General features: G+C 33.9%; 2 protein-coding genes across 4 annotated transcripts in view; both read right to left on the bottom strand.

Moving 5' to 3' along the window:
• The window catches only part of LOC117101936 (coiled-coil and C2 domain-containing protein 2A-like), a 30,734-nt gene extending 27,094 nt beyond the window's left edge, over positions 1-3,640 (bottom strand). For all 3 annotated transcript variants that reach the window (XM_033242048.1, XM_033242049.1, XM_033242052.1), the window contains exons 1-3: positions 3,205-3,640; positions 1,487-1,610; positions 702-755 (exon numbers count right to left, since the gene is read on the bottom strand). In XM_033242048.1, the coding sequence (XP_033097939.1) occupies positions 702-755; positions 1,487-1,610; positions 3,205-3,212 (186 nt within the window). In that variant the 5' untranslated portion in view covers positions 3,213-3,640. The remainder of the gene's footprint in view (positions 1-701; positions 756-1,486; positions 1,611-3,204) is intronic.
• Positions 3,641-6,997: 3,357 nt separating this feature from the next.
• Positions 6,998-17,394, bottom strand: LOC117101935 (diphosphoinositol polyphosphate phosphohydrolase 1-like). The gene is made up of 4 exons (XM_033242047.1): positions 17,097-17,394; positions 14,830-14,940; positions 11,759-11,894; positions 6,998-10,437 (listed from the first exon to the last, which is right to left on the bottom strand). The coding sequence occupies exons 1-4, from the start codon at positions 17,223-17,225 to the stop codon at positions 10,334-10,336; spliced, it is 480 nt and encodes a 159-aa protein (XP_033097938.1). The 5' UTR covers positions 17,226-17,394; the 3' UTR covers positions 6,998-10,333.
• Between the last annotated feature and the right edge of the window lie 2,050 nt (positions 17,395-19,444).

The raw sequence follows: 19,444 nt of genomic DNA, 5'->3' as shown, positions 1-19,444 counted from the left end.
GTCAAATTTTATCTAAGTCGAACAATATTTCAATGGCATTGGATTCGACTTAAGCAAGTTCAACTGTACTGTATCATGGATGCTTGCTTGAAGTCCTGTCCAGACTATCAAATTTTATTTGACAAAAACCTGTGATATGCCTAAATATGGTCATGATGACATCACATCATGACCATAGGGACATACAACATATATGGACATACAACATTTTTTGTCACAGAAAATATTAGAGGGGACTGGGATCTAATGCTTGTTCAGACTACCAAATTTTATTTGCACATGTGACATGCCTAAATATGGTCATGATGACATCACATAGGCACATCATGACTACATGGGCCTACAACTGTTTCTGTCAAAGAAATTTTGATAGTGTGAACAGAGCTTTAGACATCTGATCAAACATATTATGTCTCCATGTCTGATTAATACATGGTTTGTTTAGTCTAACAAAAATCTAGAACTTGCTTTTTACATCTGATCAAACATATAATGTCTCGGAATATCAAACTTGTTACAACTTGTTAATAATTGTTAAAAGTTGTAATATTTTCTGCTAGTGTGAAATGGGTACAAGTCTGATTAATATATGGTTTGTTTAGTCTAACAAAAATCTAGAACTTGCTTTTGGAGCTCAGAATATATGTTATGTGTGAATATTAAAAAATGTAAGAATAATGAACATTTAAAATTGTACTTACATCGACATCCGAGCCACTATAGTTTCCATCTTCTTTGTCACTAACCTTCAAATTCTGTATGAACAATTATATGCATCATCAATCATTTAATCGCCTTTGCATCATTTATCAAATCATTTAATTTAAACATTCTAAATATACAATCACACTAATGCAAATACGTAAACACCTGGGAGCCCTCCAGTACCAACCAAAGGAGCAAAAATATTTAACAGATATATAATTATAATTAATATTTGCAATGCACTTAAAAAAACTATTTAAAAAATTTGACTTTCTGACACCAGCTTTGCATAAATTTTGCATATATTAATATTAGGTAAAATAGTACTGCATACTAGTGTCCTGATATTTTGACTTGGGCAGACTTTAACAGTGTGCATTCCTCACACTTAAGAGAGGATAAAACAAATCAAGGATATTATAGACAACATTTTTTTTTTTTAAATGGAGTAGGGAGTAACCTACTAACTTGCAGCATTATTGTGTCAGTCAAATTGAACAAACATTAAAATAAACCACTTTATTTATTTAAGGAAGAAACTAGACTTGCCACAAGTCCCTTGTTATAGTTTTCCTTTATTCTAAACAGCGCCGCCAATGAGTGAATAAAGCTGATTGGTTGAGTTATAATTTTATCTTCGGATGAGTTGTCCGAAAAAAAAAAATCCAGTATGGGACGCCGATTAAATTTGGTATGGCGCGTATTAAGTGCAATAAATAGTGAATAACCCAAAAATAATGCCTGGAACCTAGGCTAGGAAGAAACATACTGTACTACTTACCGCACCAGATCTAAGTGGCGTTCTGGAGCTCATTTCAAAGGCAGATGTTTCATCTTGCAGTCCAGAGTCTGTCATAGATTCCCGCAAGTCTTTACGTCTTTTCTGAAGTCTGTCTTTTAGTGTGCTATAATCCAAGATAAAAACGGCAGTACAGTATTCAATGACAATTTTTAATGAAATTGCAGGAGTCTTCAATAAAGTTTTCAATTATCATGGTGTTGGATTTTAAAAAATCTTTAAAAATGCATTTCTGATTGGATATTGGTATGTCATGCATTCATATGCAGACTAAAGGTTAAAGAAAGGTCACACATGTTTTGCATTCATCCATTGTGTATTAAAAATGTAGCTGACGTCAGAAGTTTATATTCTAATAAAATCCACATTTCTAGTACAATAGAACGGTAAATATACTTTTCTAATGATTAAAAATATATTGAGATAGATAGGTACATGTAATTAACATTTTGGCCAAACATGAAGGACTTTGACAGACTGCCAAATGGTTTTTAAGAGCAGGGAAATCAACCCAACTATCCACAACCACAGTGCTATGCAGTATACTGTACAATAAATTATGGCATCGCTTGAGTTTAGTATTGTATCCATTGTATAAACAATAGGCCTACATGACTTTTATGTACCAAATAAAAGTTGAATTGAGACACTTGTTGGTTTGTTGTATTTTCAAGCAGACAGTACTTTAGTATTATTATTTGAATAACACTCCTATACTTTAATAAATATAGTAGGTCTGGACAAGTATAGAACAAAATTAAACAGAAAAGGAATGAAAATATAGAGCCGCTCAAGAGACTGATAGGCTTCATGGGTATTTAGTAACTAGCCTCTGATGAGAGCAGCGGCCGCGCCAGGGGCCCCGACAGGGGTCTAAGTCTCCAACAAGAACATAGTGGAGTGTGATCGGGTGCCGCTAAAAACCTTTCGAAATTGGTCCAGGGATGAAGTCCTCCCGCCGTACAATTTTCTGGTTTCAAAGGCTTTTAATTGATTTTATTAGTCTATTAGTAGAAAAATATTTTTTTTCTCCCCGACAGTAAGGGGGGGGGGGCTGGAAGGGGCTGTAGTCCACTCTAGCCGCCGTCGCCTACCGAGGTAGGTCTACTCTATCTACACCAAGCCCAATCATCTGTCACTGTCAGGACTAGGAATCTCTCTCTGTTCGCCATTGTCTTGACATATCTTTTTCTCGGCGTCCTTTTTTTTGGGGGGTTTTCTTCAAATTCTTTTTGTTTTAGTTTCGACATCCAAAAAAAAAAAATATCACCAGCCTGTACTGTAGATAATTCATCATCCATGGTGTTTTGGCTTTTCAGGCTTCTTTCCCAATCCGTTGTTCGCGGCCTTCTTGGTTTGATGACGTCATAATTTACATTAGCCAAACAGAAAAATAAAGCGGCACTAGTCCTTTATCGATGAAGGCATATTTGCCGGTGCCGGCATAATAAACACTGCCAAAATAATATATGGGTAAAAGACAAAGAAAAATTGAAATTAAAAGTTGAATAATTACAAGCACCACTTCCAAAGTCATGGCTAGTAGTAGCCTAGTACTGTACCACCTACAAAGGGCCTTAGTAGCCTACAGTAGGCCTAGAGTACTAGCCACTAGGCCTGGCCTAGGCCCTATCATTTTTTGATATTTAAAAAATATATTTACAAAAAAGACTTAATAAATAATGTAAAATTGTACTTACGAACTCATTTTTCATTTCGAAATCATGTAAACAATGAAATCAATAATTCATCTACTATAGTTGATATATCGATGGATCCTGGCTGGGGCCTACACCTGAGTAAATAAAGTGGTCTAGCCTAGGCTTAAGTCTATGGGAATCATTGTTCATTCCGGGAAAATATTGACTGTAGGGCCTAGGCCTCTCTAGGCGTGAATGAGTCCTTAGTTAGGCCTAAGGCTGGCGATACAATCTATCTGAAGTAATCAGCTTGATTTTCTGTGAACACGCAATAAACAAGTTTTACAAAACGAAGGTAACAGAAAACCGAAAATTCGTTTATGTTCTGATATCACAAATAATTTAACGTGTGTAGGCCTAACTTAAGTGTAAACAAAATCTTCCTTTCCCAGTGGTGGTTGCCAGTAGCACCATCAAGCGTCTGTTACCACGCTCGGCTTCGTTACACTGGTTTAACTCTGTTTAACTCTCAGATATACGCCCTCTCGTACCCACAAAAATTCTCAAAAAAAGTGTTCATGACGCGAAGCTATCTACAATTGGCCTATGCCTATTTTATTTTTCATTTGATTTTAATTTACATCCGACAGCCACTTAAAAAATGGAATACATACAAAACAAGACGGAAAAAACACACATACTCAAATTATTAAGAATATGTCAACCCTGATCTAAACTAAATAAATAAACGAGTTAAAAATTCTAGGCTGCTACGATTTTTTTTAAAGACCACTATATAATAAACAGGGATATGTATATACTGTTTGCAAAAGCTTTAAAAGTTTAAAGTTTCTGATCAGTCTTATTACATATTTTGGAGATGTTTCCATGTAGTTTTCTTAGCAGCAAGTTCACGAAGTACTTGTTTTTGTCACCAAAGTTCCCCAGTTTTAGGTCACGTTTTTGGAGGTATTTGCGAAGTACTCCAAAGGTTGGTTTTATGACGACCGCGTCTACCTGGTTGGCAGCACCCATCAACTGCAAATGACAAAGCACGCTATGCAGGGGATGTTTCTTTCATAAATGATGTGGCCAAACATAAGTTGACCATCGGGATTTTATAACACACTCAGATAATGTGTTGACTGCAAGAATTTTATTAAGATCTTGGTTCCGGATGACATTAGGCCATTTGATATTCAAAACTTGTGGCGAAAGTGTCGTCTATGGGCAATGTCAAGATCATCTAGAATACACTGCTAGGGACAGACCAGCTGTTGCAGTTATATACCCGGTTATATAGCATGACAGAAACTACCTGAGCTTCATAGACTATAAGACGTCTCTTGAGTGAAGTGACATCTTCGACGGTTCCAAACTTTGTTGAATCGCGAAAAAGCAACGTTTCCAAGAATGATGCGTTGTTTAACATCGACGACAGAATAAACAGGGATAATAAATGTTTCTATAATAAATTTTGTTATATGATTTAAGCATAAACATATTAGCCAAGGCACATCATAATATTATGTTTTGTGTGTGTGTGTTTGTGTATATTGACTAACGGTAAATGTTAGTGGTGTGCATGTGTATTTAATGGAAAGTTGGATCAGAGTAATTTAATGTCTGGCTATCCAAAAAATGCGTAATATGAAGAATACATAACAGTATGCATTAATTACATCCATTCTAAAACATTTAATGTATTATTTCTTAACTTTCCTCTAAACAGAGATATCTAACAACACTAGCGCAGGTGTTTTGGATTATATTCGACACCAAAGTGTGGCTTTTGAAAGACCAAACTGTAAACTTTCCCTTCAGTCAAAGACTACTAATATAATGAAGACTAAAATAGGCCTATATAGGGCCTAGTGATTTTAGAGCCATTATTTTTTTTTTTGGACAGACTACAGAAATCAAAATAATTTTCAAAACCCGACGTTTATGCGCACAGTGCTTATTTTGAATACTGAGTGTCAGGACTTCGAAGCATGGAGGTATTATAGTAATAGGCCTATATAAAATATCTCTATGGTTGATGTTTGTATTCTCGTAATTGTTTTTGCGTAGAATGAGCACAACACTTGTGGCTACCAAAAATGAGCAACAGCATGCAGTAATCCATATTCTAAATACCGTACCCTTCAAATAAAGAATATATTTTAAAATATATTTTTTATGGAGTTTTTTTTATTTTTTTATTAATAAATGATGATGATGCATGATGATGATGATGACGATGAGTATAATATATCAGTTGAACCGAAGTTGAGTCCAAAATGGCTTTGAAAGACTGTTCGACTTAGATAAAATTCGACGTACAGATCGTTAATTATTATAAAACAATAATTTGACATGTAAAATAAGATCGACTTATAAATTATTCGACTTAGGCAAAAAAAAATTATAAAAATTAGGCCTACACAACATACGATGATGTTTTGTGTATACAGTTAGCAAAATGCATTTCAGTCTTCAAATATACGTAGTAAATACATTTCCGTAGTACCTAATAACTTGTTTTGAGTGAAAAATATGGATTGCTTAAATTATTGGTTCTGAACTTTTAGACCTATTTATTTATGGGTCTAGGACTATGATAAATTTAGCATTGTTGTCTATTTCCGTACGTCCGTAATTAGGCAAATGTTGCAACTACGGAAGTTCCGTAGTACTTGAGAAGTCTCTGCAGTGCTCTATATTGAACAAGCCTCTGATTGTTTTCTTAGTACAGTACTGTGTTAGTAATGTTGTAATGGAGATGTGGTAGAACGAGCGCAGGGCTTGATGTGTGACTACAGAGAACTAGTTTATTGAAAATAAATCAATAACAGCAAAGTAACTGTACATTTATTTGAGTGATTATCCATTGGCTTCATTTAAATCCTGTTGAAAAATATTAAAATTTACAAATGTTTGCATTATATTTTATAATTATTTCTAGTGTACAGTATTTTGATTCGATTCGATTTATTATAGAAGTTATTATTATTATTATTATTATTATTATTATTATTATTATTATTATTATTAACACTTGGAATAAAATAATTTAATTACTATATCATTTCTTAATTTCTGCAAATATAGTATAAATATTTAAAAGAACATTTTTGGTGCCGGTCTTTAGTTTAGAGAGATTCTAATTAGAGACCAAAGCTGCTGCTAAAGACCACTAAAACGCTAGTCCCAAAAAATGGTCTTAATTGGAGAGAAATCTGTATTTAATTTATTTTTTAAAAATATTCACCAAATCTCGCTTAATCAAAAATTACGCTTAGGGATAATGTTGTCCAGTTCTCTAAAAAATCGAGCAATTTGCGCAATGTCATTTATATTTCGTATGAAATTGTCGATTAGCTGATTAACTAATTATTTTGGAAAAATGTGAGCATTTTGAGAAAGCACTGAGTTGGTTATAAATTGAGAGAAATGATCCATCTTTCAAAGTTACCAGAGGTAATTTTATTTTTACAAACAATTTATTGAGAAAGTAGAGGCTGGCTGTGTACATGGTAAAAGTGGAGATAAATAAATAATATTTTTTGAGGGGAAACAAAGATATTTTAAAACATCTTTGTTGGGAGGACAGACAGGAAAAGCAATTATTTATGTACTACCTCAACCCTCTCATCAAAAATTCTGGATACGATCAATAACATTTTTTTATGAAATTTGAATACATATTTGGGCTTCTCATCAACTCTTTATCGGGCATCAAGGAATTTCCAAAATACAGTACCTGTACCGTATACGTACCATAAAACCGTAATCACCAACCATTCTATCCTGCTGATTAATTAAAATATCATCAGAATCGCATCCACAAATAATTATAACACAGTAAAAATCTGGATAACCTTTAGAAATACTTTATTTCATCCATAATAATAACATAATTACTCTACAAACGTTGATTAATGACAAATTTGTCACACAATACACAGCACATATATAGGGGTCCCTAGTCTCCCATAGTAATACAAGCAAGAATTCATATTTGCATGTTTTCACTACTGTAATATCAATTGTCTCCATGATGTAGCGAAATATAAATGTGTTAGAAAGATTATTGAGCAAAACGTCTCGGAAGTGGGTTCTTCTAACTTGGGGACCCCTACCAATCATCATACAGTAGGTACAGTCATTCACTATTTCCCCTGTACATTCTCTCATTTAACTCTCATTTAACTCTCATTTCTTAATTCACTAGAATAAAATGACTTACAAATGCTGTATAAATTAACACCAATAGTGTACTTTAGTAACGATTAACCACAACTGATATGACATAACAAATGCTGTGGGGGGTCCGATGTGACGGACAAGGTTTGGGGCCATGTTTCCAACAAGAATGTACGTGGTTATGGCTGTGGCATCACTGCACTCAGAATCTCTCGGAAGAAAAACACAAATCCTATGAAAAAACTATTTAATCTATTTATTTTTTTCCCAAACTAATTTTTTCTCCTCGAGGGGGTGGAACTCTCCCTATTCTCCCCACCAACATTGATGCCAACTCCTTTGAGCAAATGCACATGTGGAAATCAGTACAAGAGCTTCTGCAGCCTATAATATAATTTATTTCGTAGTGATAAACAAACCACCTTCATGTTTAATATTCATAAAATATTCACTCATTTGCATCATTATTTCATTATTATTTGTGAATTAATTGATTTTGGTTACAAACCTCTTGATAGAAAAAGTTAGAAAAATGACAAGCCAAAAAAAATTTGTCATTATTGTGTATGCAGTATAAACAGATATTCAACACTACAAAAGTATATAAGCACCATTCACTGCAGTACATAACTACTACCAATAGAGATGGTGTGTCTAAAGGTAGCATTGACATGTTCATCTTTTCTATAAAATGTCTACCCATTTCTGAATTTTATCTACAATATATACAGTAGATAGATTTGGCACTCCACCACGAAATGAGGTATGTTGTACATTGTGTTGGAAAAAACACAAAAAGTCGGCACCTAAATTTTGATGAAAATACTAGTTTAATCAATTTTAGTTTCACCAAGGTTCCATATAGCATGAGTAGGTGTATTATTGTGACATCGACTTTGTCATTTTTTCTGTTAAAATATGATATTAATGCTTTCAAATTATATACTCTAGTAACCTGGAAATGTATGCCATTTTGCCTTGTGGAGTTCTTGCTTTCTAAAGGTCATACATCTCCATTTATAGATTAAATTTAGGCATTAAAACCATTTATACTACAGAATAATATTGAAATAAGTTGTAGTAAAAGATTTTTACAACAGTTTCAGAATAGAAAAGTGAGTGACATATAACACTGATATGCATTGAATATTAGAATTTTAGTGTTAATACTGGATCCTCCCCTGGGTACGTACTAGCAATTTCCAATTTTTGTCTTTGGTGTAACAAGACTCATTTGGTGGTGGTGTTTTACAAATACATCGGTTACTCGATAATATTTTCATTTCACCAGTTGAAAAGTTAAATTCCTCTACACTACTATCATATTTTGTTTACAAACCATACAACATGGAATGCTTCATCCAAAACTTGATATTACAAAACAGTAGGGTAAGTGCCCCAGGTCTGTGCTACATAGGGTTCTTGGCCACTATAATAAAAAACCAGAGTGATGAAAAAATATTAACTATCTAAATTCCTAAAAAAAACACAACCCTTTTTTCTGACTTCCTTGAATATACTTTTCTATTTATGGTTTGGGGTACCTCCATTAAGAGTGGGGTATCTTTATCCTAGGGTATGTATATTCCTTTCAGTCTTAAACTGAGAATGTATCTTCCATGAGATGAATTTTCATTTCTTTTTCTCTTCACTAATTATCTCTTCCTCAAATCAAAGTTTTACTATCACAAAATAATATAATTTCCTAAACTAAATGATTGTTCAACAGCATGGACTTGAAGGTTTCCCAACGGAATTTCAACAAAACATCTTGCGAGAAGAAAAGAAAGCAAAAGGTAGGATTTAGTTACAATACATATAGTTACATACAAACTGTATTGCTACTTAAAAGCACAAAATAATACATATTTATTGTTTTTTAACAACTATCATAGAATATATAGAATTTAAATACTGTACTATTTTAGTGAAACTGAAACGATTTATTTATCTCTAATGCATACCTTATTTATGTTGATATTAAATCAGCATGGATTGTGTACAGCAGTGCAGTATATGTATGGCTCCTGTACCAATGTTATGGGTAGTAGACAACATGTGTATTAATCACATGGCCAAATCTACACAACATGTGTACATATATCACATGTGCAGGAATACCATATGTTTACAATATCAAAACAAACATGTCCATGTCCAACTCATGTCCATATAAAATAATACAGAATACACAAGCATTGCATCATATCTGGCTATTCGACAAGTGTACACAACAGTGCAAAACACATGTCGTGAAAATGCACATGTTTAAGAATGAGAGTGCCCATGTTCCACATACACTGTACTAAAATATTGCAATAAAAATCCTATATGTGCAACACATACTCATGTGAAGCACACAAACACATTTGATATGGTCATGCGCCAAGCACACAGGCAGTGCAGCACACACTAATGTAAAAGCACACAAAATCATGTAAAATGTATTTGATAAGCTGTGCAGCACACAAACATGTGAAGCACACGAACTCATGAGATATGGCCATGTGACCAATATACAAACAATGCACATTTAGCTTCTTTCCAAAAAATAGCTTTTAAATAGCCTTTCTCTAAATCCTTTTCCCACTACAACATTCACTGCAAAGACAAAAGAAAATATGCTGATAGTTTCATCACTATTCAAGGGGTTATTCTGAGAGACGCTTGGCAAAAAGTTGGATCATCCAGGTAGGAATTAATAAAATAGACTAAAAACCAAATAAAAATTCAAAGTCAAGAAAATACAAAAGCCACATGTTTAAGAACTTCAAATCTATGCACCTGTATATATCAAGGTATACTAATAGCCTTCCCTATATAGTGAGTTGGCAAAAATGTCCAGCACTGCATAAAACAGTGTGGTATCTGAGGAGACAAAGTGCCCTTTCTAAAATTGGAAGCACTTGGTATACTTGTGCCTAAAACCTGTCAATATATGACTCAGCTATTTTGTCCTTTAGGCCCTATGATAGATTACTTGTGAGTCACTTTCTCACAGTCACCTGGATTTTAGCGATTTCTCGAGGTACATACATTGACGAGGTTTATATTTCTTTAGTTCACTGAGGGCGTCCTTTATGTTAAACCACTTCCGTCTTCGTCCTGTTGAAGAAAATTTTAATTTCTTAAAAAATTATGATTTGAGCATGATTTGAGGATGATGTCAGATAATGATGATGACAATCATAATCCTGATCATGAAGTGTTATGAGTGCAAGAGGTACCGTACTCGCACGAATAAGCGCCCGGGCGCTTAAAATATTTTTTGCACTTTCTGAGGGGCGCTTATTCAAACGGGGTGCTTATTTAAATGGGGCGCTTATGAAAACTGATTGGAAATTGAGGGGGCGCTTATGGAAATAGATGAAAATCGAGGGGTTCTTATGGGAAATAATTAAAGTCAAGAGGCACTTTTTGAATGAAAAAATATTATATAAGAACATTATGAATGGTGGTTAGGCGGAAAAGATAATCCTCCAGAGAACATGGCTCATGACAAGAATGCGTGAATATTTACATAACAGCAAAATAGCAGATGCAATTAGTGGTGGTGGTTAGCTTGTTGGTCATCGGCCGTTTGAGATTAGCAGGATAGCAGGATCATTGTATTTTTTCTTGAAAACTCAGATGAGAATGTGCTAAAGGTCGGAAAAAGAAAAAGAGGAGTAGGACTAGGCATAAACAAATATGTAAAAAGAGTAAAGTTGGAAATATACTATCTGTCCAGGAATCAGAGCTCTCATCTGTCCAAGAGAAATATCCTCATTTTAATATTGACCTATTAAGAAGAATGTGTTTCCACTCTGCAGCTCAAATCATGCCAACAACCACAGTCCCAGGATTGATTGGATTATTGACTTGCTAAAAAGAAAATCTTATGATAATATTGAGGGGGAGCTTATTCAAATTAGAAGGGGCGCTTATTCAAACAGGGCGCTTATTCAAACAGGGCGCTTAAGGAAATTTTCACATTAGGAGGAGCGGTTATTTGAGAGGGGCGCTTATTCAAACGGGGCACGTATTCGCGCGAGTACTACTAGCACCTGCAGTAAAATTGAGTTAATAATAATAATACTGTAACTAACAACAACAACAACAACAACAACAACAACAACAATAATACTACTGTAATAATAATAATAATAATAATAATAACATATTTTAGTAATAATAATAATAGCTGAACTTTCTCATCGATAATAAACCAAGCACAATTGGATGTAAACTTACTGCAAGCTTTAACATCAACAAAAGCGCTTGGTATATTATCAAGGATAGTTTTACAATTATAATAAGCACACCAGAAGCAACTATTTGAATATTTACAAAATAGTAAAAATAATAACAATAATAGTAATACTGTAATAGTAGTAGTAATAATAATAATAATAATAATAATAATATTAATAAAATGTTTTTTTACCAGATTCTGTTTGATCTAACCACTCATCTAGCTCCTTCTCAAACATCAAACAGAACACTGAAGTCCTCTTTTTCTTTCCCCCTTCTTCATACTCAAAGTCTCCAACATGTTTCCCTACACAACCAATAACGCCAGCCTGCAAGAAAAGTAGTCAGAAAACTCATATTTCAAGGATCTCAATATCAGCATGCAGAAGAAGTTTAAACTCAATGATATGAGTAAGCGGTCCACTACTCCATACGGTATTTTACGGTTGATTCCTACACAAGAATAAAACATAATCAGTTCATAACACCATAAATCAACATGTCATCATTACATTTTGGAGAATACAGATTCATGTAAAAAATTTGAACACAGAAGACCACCAGATTTGTATTCATATTTATGTTTAAAAAAAATGAACAGATCAAATCAGAATCAAGACCGGAAATGGTGTAGGGTACAAAGAGACAAGCCTTTTGTGTAAATGCAAGGTGGTGTCAAAGAATAGAATCTTGTTTAAATTAAAAGTGCAATGAAGAGAAATCAAATCAGATCCAAAATACAAAATTCAAATGTGCATAAGTACTGTACTATTAATAAGTCTGATAATATTTGAAATGCTAAGTGTTTTTCCTTTCAGTTCAGCAAATTTACTGGACTTTATTTGGTTATTAATCCTGATGAAATTTTTTATGCAGGGGAAAATGTAGGCCGTAATGACACCGAAATTCAAACATAGCATGCGTAGGTCCAGCTAGACTAGCTAAACACTGTTTAAAACATTATCGATCTAAAGTAGGAAATAACAAACAATAGAATTGTAACATTTTTCATTGTATTAAATTGCAACATTTCTCACATGTTAAAAGCTGGTAAACTATATTTCAATATTGTTTACGCATTGTTTATCAGGCCGACGATCCAGCCTACATCACTGCAAAGGTAATTAAGATAACAATGATCTTTGTAGTAGTTTGTGGCTACATTCAAAACGTACCTATGCGTAGGTTACGACTGGTTACGCGTAGATAGGAAGCGATAATTATGCTTAATGCTTTTTTAAAATTCTCTGCAGAGAATTTAAATAGGGAAATACTTGTATGTTTGGATAGTGAGACTTGCTGCTGTTTGGTGGAAAACCAAACAATAATTGAGAATATGTGTGAATTGAATTCTACTAAATATAACTTTATGATCATGTCATAATTTATCTTAGAACATCTCATTTTTTTAAATATATTGCATCACTTTTTTTTTTTTAACAGAAACCAGTTTACTTCATACTGGTTTGAATGAAGGTACTGTAGAATAAATAAACAAAAAAATGTAGAAGACCATAGAAATGCTGGGAGCGAAAAAATTGCAGAATAGTAGTTGCCGTGTTATTGTTATTGGAAGAACAGCTGTGAAGTACTTTGTAGAAGCTACCCTACCATACCTGTACATCACTTTCCATTATGCTGTGGAATAACAGAATACTCCATTGCAAAAACATAAAATACATTACGAAAATTGTGAAATATAATAATAACTAAAAACTTAGTGACAATAATATGATGAAAAAACATAGAATTATCAATTATATTGGATACCTCTTGGGACTGCCAATGGGAATCAAATCCCGGCTGTCAATAGTTAATTGCGGATCTGTTATTAAAAAGATAGTATTTCATACTATTATATGCAACCTACTGTACTGCAGCACGGCTATATGAATTCAGAATACCATATTATTATTATTATTATTATTATTATTATTATTATTATTATAGTAAAATATATAGTCAGATACAAGCCATTTTGATACTGTATTTCAAACTGTTCATATTCAGGAATAAGGAATGATTTACTAAGTAAATATCGTACAGTAGATGATAATAAATATTTGAGAAAAAACGCATGTCCCCATTAATATTCGAACCCAGGACATGTTTTTTTCTCAAGGTACCGGAATTGCATAATACTCAATGAATAATAATTATTATTCATTGTGTATTAAATGTACATTTGTTTCTCAAAGTATTGTGTAATACGCAATGAATAATAATTATTATTCAATGTATATTACGAAATACCTTGAGAAAAAAAAACGTATCCTAATAGGAAAATCCAAGGGTATAACACTTGACCTCATAGCTCAATTGGTAGCGTATCCAAACGGTAAGGGTCTTCAGTTCGAAAGGTACCCCAGTTTGAATCCCGATGGGGAAATTTTTCTCAAATATTTATTATCATCCTTAATTAACACCAGTGGAAGTGTACCCCATATGACAGTTACTTTCACATATGAAGTAATAATGACAGTGATGATGAGCTGTTAATAAAGATTTTGCATACTTCATATCATTTATTATCTCAACATACAAATATTATATTATAATATTATAATATAAGACACAATATAAGACTACTAATACTACATAATAAGGTCTAGTACTAAAGGCACTTTCAGACAGAGCTTCAATACTGCAATATTGTGGTGAGCACGCCGACATGGATTTCTGTCTAAAATGGATGATACGGCAATATGCCAGCTTACTTTAGACCACCTCGGCACCTAGTAATATCGCCGCAATATTGTGGTAACGGTTACTTGCTTTGTCAAAAATAAAGCTTCTATTTCAATGTCCTTCGCCTTAGACAGTTTTGAAATGATCTTTCAAACTGCTCTAGCCAAAAAAACATTACGTTTGTGTAATGCACGTACAGCGCACACATAAACAGAACCAAACACTAACACAACAACAGCTCTAAAGTTTTATCAGGTGACAAAAATGTAAGCAAAAAATTTCGCCCTCTGTGTTTTAAACTGCCAATATTATGACATTCTATAGGACCCCTTCAGACAGAAAAGCGTTAGATTATCGCATTATTGCGGCAACAAAGGCGCTGTGTGAAGGGTTATAGACCGGTTACTATGCCGGCATGCTTACCGCAATATTGCGGTAACGTCTATCTGAAAGGGGCTTGAGATTGATATGCCCAAGTCGCTTGATGTTGTATCTCATTCTCTTTACAGATACTTTATGTATTCACAGTAACTTTTCTCCACAATTCACTATAAATCAAACTTAATGTCAATTTACCTCTTCCTTCAGTTCTCGAATAGCAGCATCCCCTGGAGTTTCTTCAGGTTCCTGACCTCCACCCGGTACAACCCAGTTTCCTGGGGAACCTGATGATGATACTAGAAGAACCTGATTGCAAATAAAGAGATTGGGAAAATCAAAAGTCAATTACTTTTAAATAATTACTAGGCAATTAATTATTAATTAGGACACTTTATAAAATAAAATCTGTCGGAGCAATTATTTCCTGACAAAAAAAATTCCTAAAGCTTAGGACTGACTGTACAGTAAAGAGAAGTTTCTACAGTTATTTCTATGTTATGTGCCATAAATGTTTAGTGTTTGTTGTATGGGATTAGAGGCAGTCATGTATTTACACACCTTATAAATTTATTGGCAGTCTTTAATAGTCAAAAGGATCACTAATATTATTTCCGATCTTCTCTTGGTGCCTCTCTTGGTGTATTGTAAGGTGCATTTTATCTATTTAAATAGTTAAACTAAACTTGCTTCCTATTAACGTTTTCAACTTTTCTAGCCCTGATTAGCATTTCTGAGAATTTAACTGGTCATCCTTTGTTTCTTTTAAGTTTGAGCCTCTGTAGGTACTGTAGGTGTGCGAGAATATGCTAAAGCAGAGGCAGATGGTGACTTCTTTTTTTCCAGTTTCTTCACATTGTTTCAGTTTGTTATTAAATTTTTTTTTTTTCAATATTTATTTACAATACTGTAAATTTCTAGATTAAGTCTGTGAGAGCTTTCCTTAATCATAAAATGTTTTTGCCATTCTAATTTCTATCCATTAAATGTAGCCCCTGCCCGAGGGACATGAGCATCACGTTATCATAGCCTGTACGACAAAATTGTGAATACTTTTTGTGTCTAAAACACAGTGCCATGTAAAGATATAAGTAAATCGCAGCCTTTGTGTTTGAAATGCATATACAAACTTTGAGGTGTGAAAGACAGCAAATTAACCAGCAGTTTTTCAATATAACAACCAACAATAATCTTCCAATTCATTCACTCCATTAGAAATAAATTACAGACAGGATATCATTACAGTAAATTAGAGTTTCAGATCTCTAAGGAATTGACTAGCTATGCATTTTAACTTGACCTAACTAATCCTGTACTAATCATTAAAAAAAATTAATTGGTATGATTATTATTTATAAAATTTATGAATAAATTGATTAAAGATAGCAAAATGTCATTAAAAAATACAAGTAGTGACTCTTACTGTAAATAAGTGGCTTTGAATTCCTACTGATGATGATGACTCAAAGTGAAAGTGCTACAGTAGGCTTACTGCATATACCTGTATTTTTACAGCAAGTCAAAATGGCCTTGTGAAAAACACAATTTTTGAGATTCAATTTTTTCCGTTTGAAAATAAAGTTGTTATTTTATATAGTACTAATAGGCCTATAATGTGTATGTTGTACAGTACTAATAATGATGAAGATGAAAGTAATGGCTCTGTCACATAGTAGCGAATAGAGATAACTTCTGCCATGCGTACTGATTTCTTGTTGAAGCCCATACACACTCAAATATGCTAAAATTTGGGGCAAAAAAACGAACATCCTGGTGTAAAAGACGAACACCCAATGAATGAGAAACGAATGCTGATCATACAAATAGCATTCATATTAACGAATGAGTGTTCGTAGCGTTCGCCCAATGAATGTTGAATGTACACACCAAATGTCCAACGAATGTCAAATAGTGCCAAACCAGTTCAAAATTGCTTCATTATGCCTCCCAAGAAATATAATGATGTCAACTAAGTGGGCAGTCACAATGGCAAAAGATGGGTTAGGCCCTAAGCCCTAGACATATATATTTGGATGAACAACTGCTCATTATACGTAACCACCTGGTCGGGGAAATGTGGGGAAAGGTATGATGTATATTCATAGGCCTTAGGCCTAGCTTTTACAATCCTTTCATGTATACGTTTGAAAAAAAAAATGCGGTATTATGTATACTGTTAGTTGTAAGTAAGGCCCTTTTCCTACTCATTCATGTTTAGGCTTAGTAAATAACCTGGCCTAGGCCTACACCAGTGACCAGTCCTAGCCTGCTAGTGAGATCATCAACTCATCTGGTTTAAAGGAACTAAATACATGTGTGTTCACTTTGAATAAGTCATTAATATGTTGTCCTTTCCTAGCCTAAATTGCGTATGAGATACAGTAGGCCTAGGCCGGCTACCTAGATGATCTAGCCCATATGGTAAGCCTAGCCTAGTTAGGGCCTAGGCTAGGCCATCGACTTACCTCCTCACGAGACGGTGAGCGAAAGCAAAGGCATGCAGAGCGTTTTCGAAAACCGTCGTCATAGTACGTCCTTTCTGAGTTTGTTTTTGTTTTCATATTCCTTTCTTTCTTCCTACTTTCTCTCGCCATCAATTCCAAGACATCCTACCTCTGCTATCAACAAGATTTTATTGTCAAGTAGGCCTAGCCTAGCCTGTCTTGCCAAATCCTGAATACTGATCCTTCACACGAGCGAGTCTGTTGTTAATCAACCATCAAACCATGCAAACAACCATTTTGCTGGATCCATCGTGCATGGATGCAAATATTACCATTACTGTTTGGCGCCCTCTATTTTAGCGGATTCATGATACACAACACCAATGTTCGAGTTGGTTGCATGTACCGTCAAAGCTCGAATTGAAGCCCGTTGGGCTTATCTTGAGAAGAAGTCATCTCTTCAGTATGCAAAATTAGTCTCAAACAGCCCATGGACTTTCCAAGATAGAGTAGACTTCTTTTCAAGATAATACAGTACATGAATTTTGAAGAAACAAAATAAATTGGTTTATACAGTTGCCGGTTTCACTCTATGATAATTTGATGTTACAGTGGCCCTATTTATTGTTTTATATTACTAATTCCCCAAATTTACAGCATTCATTTTGAAAAGAAGCCCCCCCCCCCTCTTTACTTTGTAAAGTGGTCTCGAAAAGAAGCCCACATCCAAACTTAAATAAAAGAAGCCCATGGGCTTCGTGGTTTTACGGCATTAGATCGAGCTTTCAATTCAGAAATTTAATTTTCTTAAAAGCAGTCCACGGTAGGTATATTATAGCGACAAATACCCGTGTACGGGCAAATCACAGATAGGGGCTTATTTTTCAAACAAAACTTGATAGTTTGAAATGAATTTCAATGTTGCATTTTTTTAATAGCGCGTTTGATTATGCATTTAGTTCCCAATGATTGAACCACCCGGATGGACAATGTTCTTGTGGATCTGATGTTAAAGAAACATATGTAATGATGATTGTTGCTGTGAATTTTGTGACGAACACTTAGGCCCTATTTATGTTCTTATCTGCAGAGTACCAAATAATATTGAATTACTATTGAGTAATGAAAGTTACTAAATAAGATAAAGACAAATAATTTTTTAAATGTGTTTATATCATACTTTGGAAGTATAACCAATGCAAAGACAGGTGCTAAAATAATTTCTTGTGATACATGGAACTGTTAATGTCATTTTCTATATATTATTATTAAATTGTGGTGATGTTGATGCAATTAAAATGTAGCCTATTAGTAAGGCAGATATTATTTTTACTATTATTATTGTATTTACTAGTTTACATCCTACATATACGATATTACAGCAGCACTTTTGAGAGTAACAATAGTAGGCCTACGGTTTGTACTCTGCTTTCGTCCACACAGTGGACCTCATCTGGAGACTGTACAAATGGGATAAGAATCATCTACAACAGAAATTGTTTTTTTTTTTTACTAGGGGGGGGGGGGTGGCTATTGACTTTGACATAGGCTTACACTGTATTCTCTTTCCCACAGATTCTTTTCATTGATCCTTTGTTCTTTCAATGTTGTTTTTAGGATTGTTCTATTTCGGCAGACTTTAGTAGGCTTTGTCCATCACATTTGCATACTTTGTTGTTGTAGGACCTCCCCCATTATTTCTGTTGTAGGCCTTACGGTATTTATATTAACTATCTTTTTATTATACTAATATATATATATATATATATATATATATATATATATATTATTTTATTATATTATTATTTTCTTATCACATTTGTACAGTCTCCTGATGGAGTCCACTGTGTGGACAAAAGCTAGAGAATAAACCATATATTGTTGTCTCAAATGTGCTGCTGTCATTTCTTTTATAGGGGGCATACAGTACAGACTAACGCGGCTACACTTTTATTCATCACTGTGATGACTATAGTTAGTAGGACACCGTGGGGAAAAATGTGTCCCATTAATGAGGTTCTTAATTGTATAATAAAATATAATGTATAAACAAACTTGAAGTTATGCACAGTAAGTAGGGCCTATACACACATAAGTGTGTAGGGATCTGCACATGATGATGATGCTGATGTTAGGGAAATAAAAAGGCGCTAAAATAATATGCCTTCTACGACTATAGTGCAGAAAAGAAAATTTGTAAAGTGTCCCACGATAAATTATAAAGATAAAGGCACATAATTACTGTAGGCCTATACTTATCGAAGCTATAAAAACTAAACTCGCATTCACACTAAGTAGGCCTAATCCATATTACTTTATAGAACAGTACCAGGATAGTATAGTTATCGTACTTGGTAATTGTAAGTTTT

Source organism: Anneissia japonica, unplaced genomic scaffold (assembly GCF_011630105.1).
Source record: "Anneissia japonica isolate Jap-2015-1 unplaced genomic scaffold, ASM1163010v1 scaffold997_len2565447_cov190, whole genome shotgun sequence".
Taxonomy (NCBI): Eukaryota; Metazoa; Echinodermata; class Crinoidea; order Comatulida; family Comatulidae; genus Anneissia; species Anneissia japonica.
Note: the sequence above shows the minus strand (reverse complement) of the source record. Positions and strands in the feature narration are given on the sequence as shown.

What these genes read in the sequence shown, in the direction of transcription:
- LOC117101935 (XM_033242047.1), bottom strand. Translation starts at nt 17,225, where the DNA reads ATGGCGAGAGAAAGTAGGAAGAAAGAAAGGAATATGAAAACAAAAACA. An exon ending in TTCGAGAACTGAAGGAAGAG is followed by an intron (nt 11,895 to 14,829) that starts GTAAATTGACAT and finishes CTTTTCTTGCAG; the next exon opens with GCTGGCGTTATTGGTTGTGT. An exon ending in GTTAGATCAAACAGAATCTG is followed by an intron (nt 10,438 to 11,758) that starts GTAAAAAAACAT and finishes TTTCTTCAACAG; the next exon opens with GACGAAGACGGAAGTGGTTT.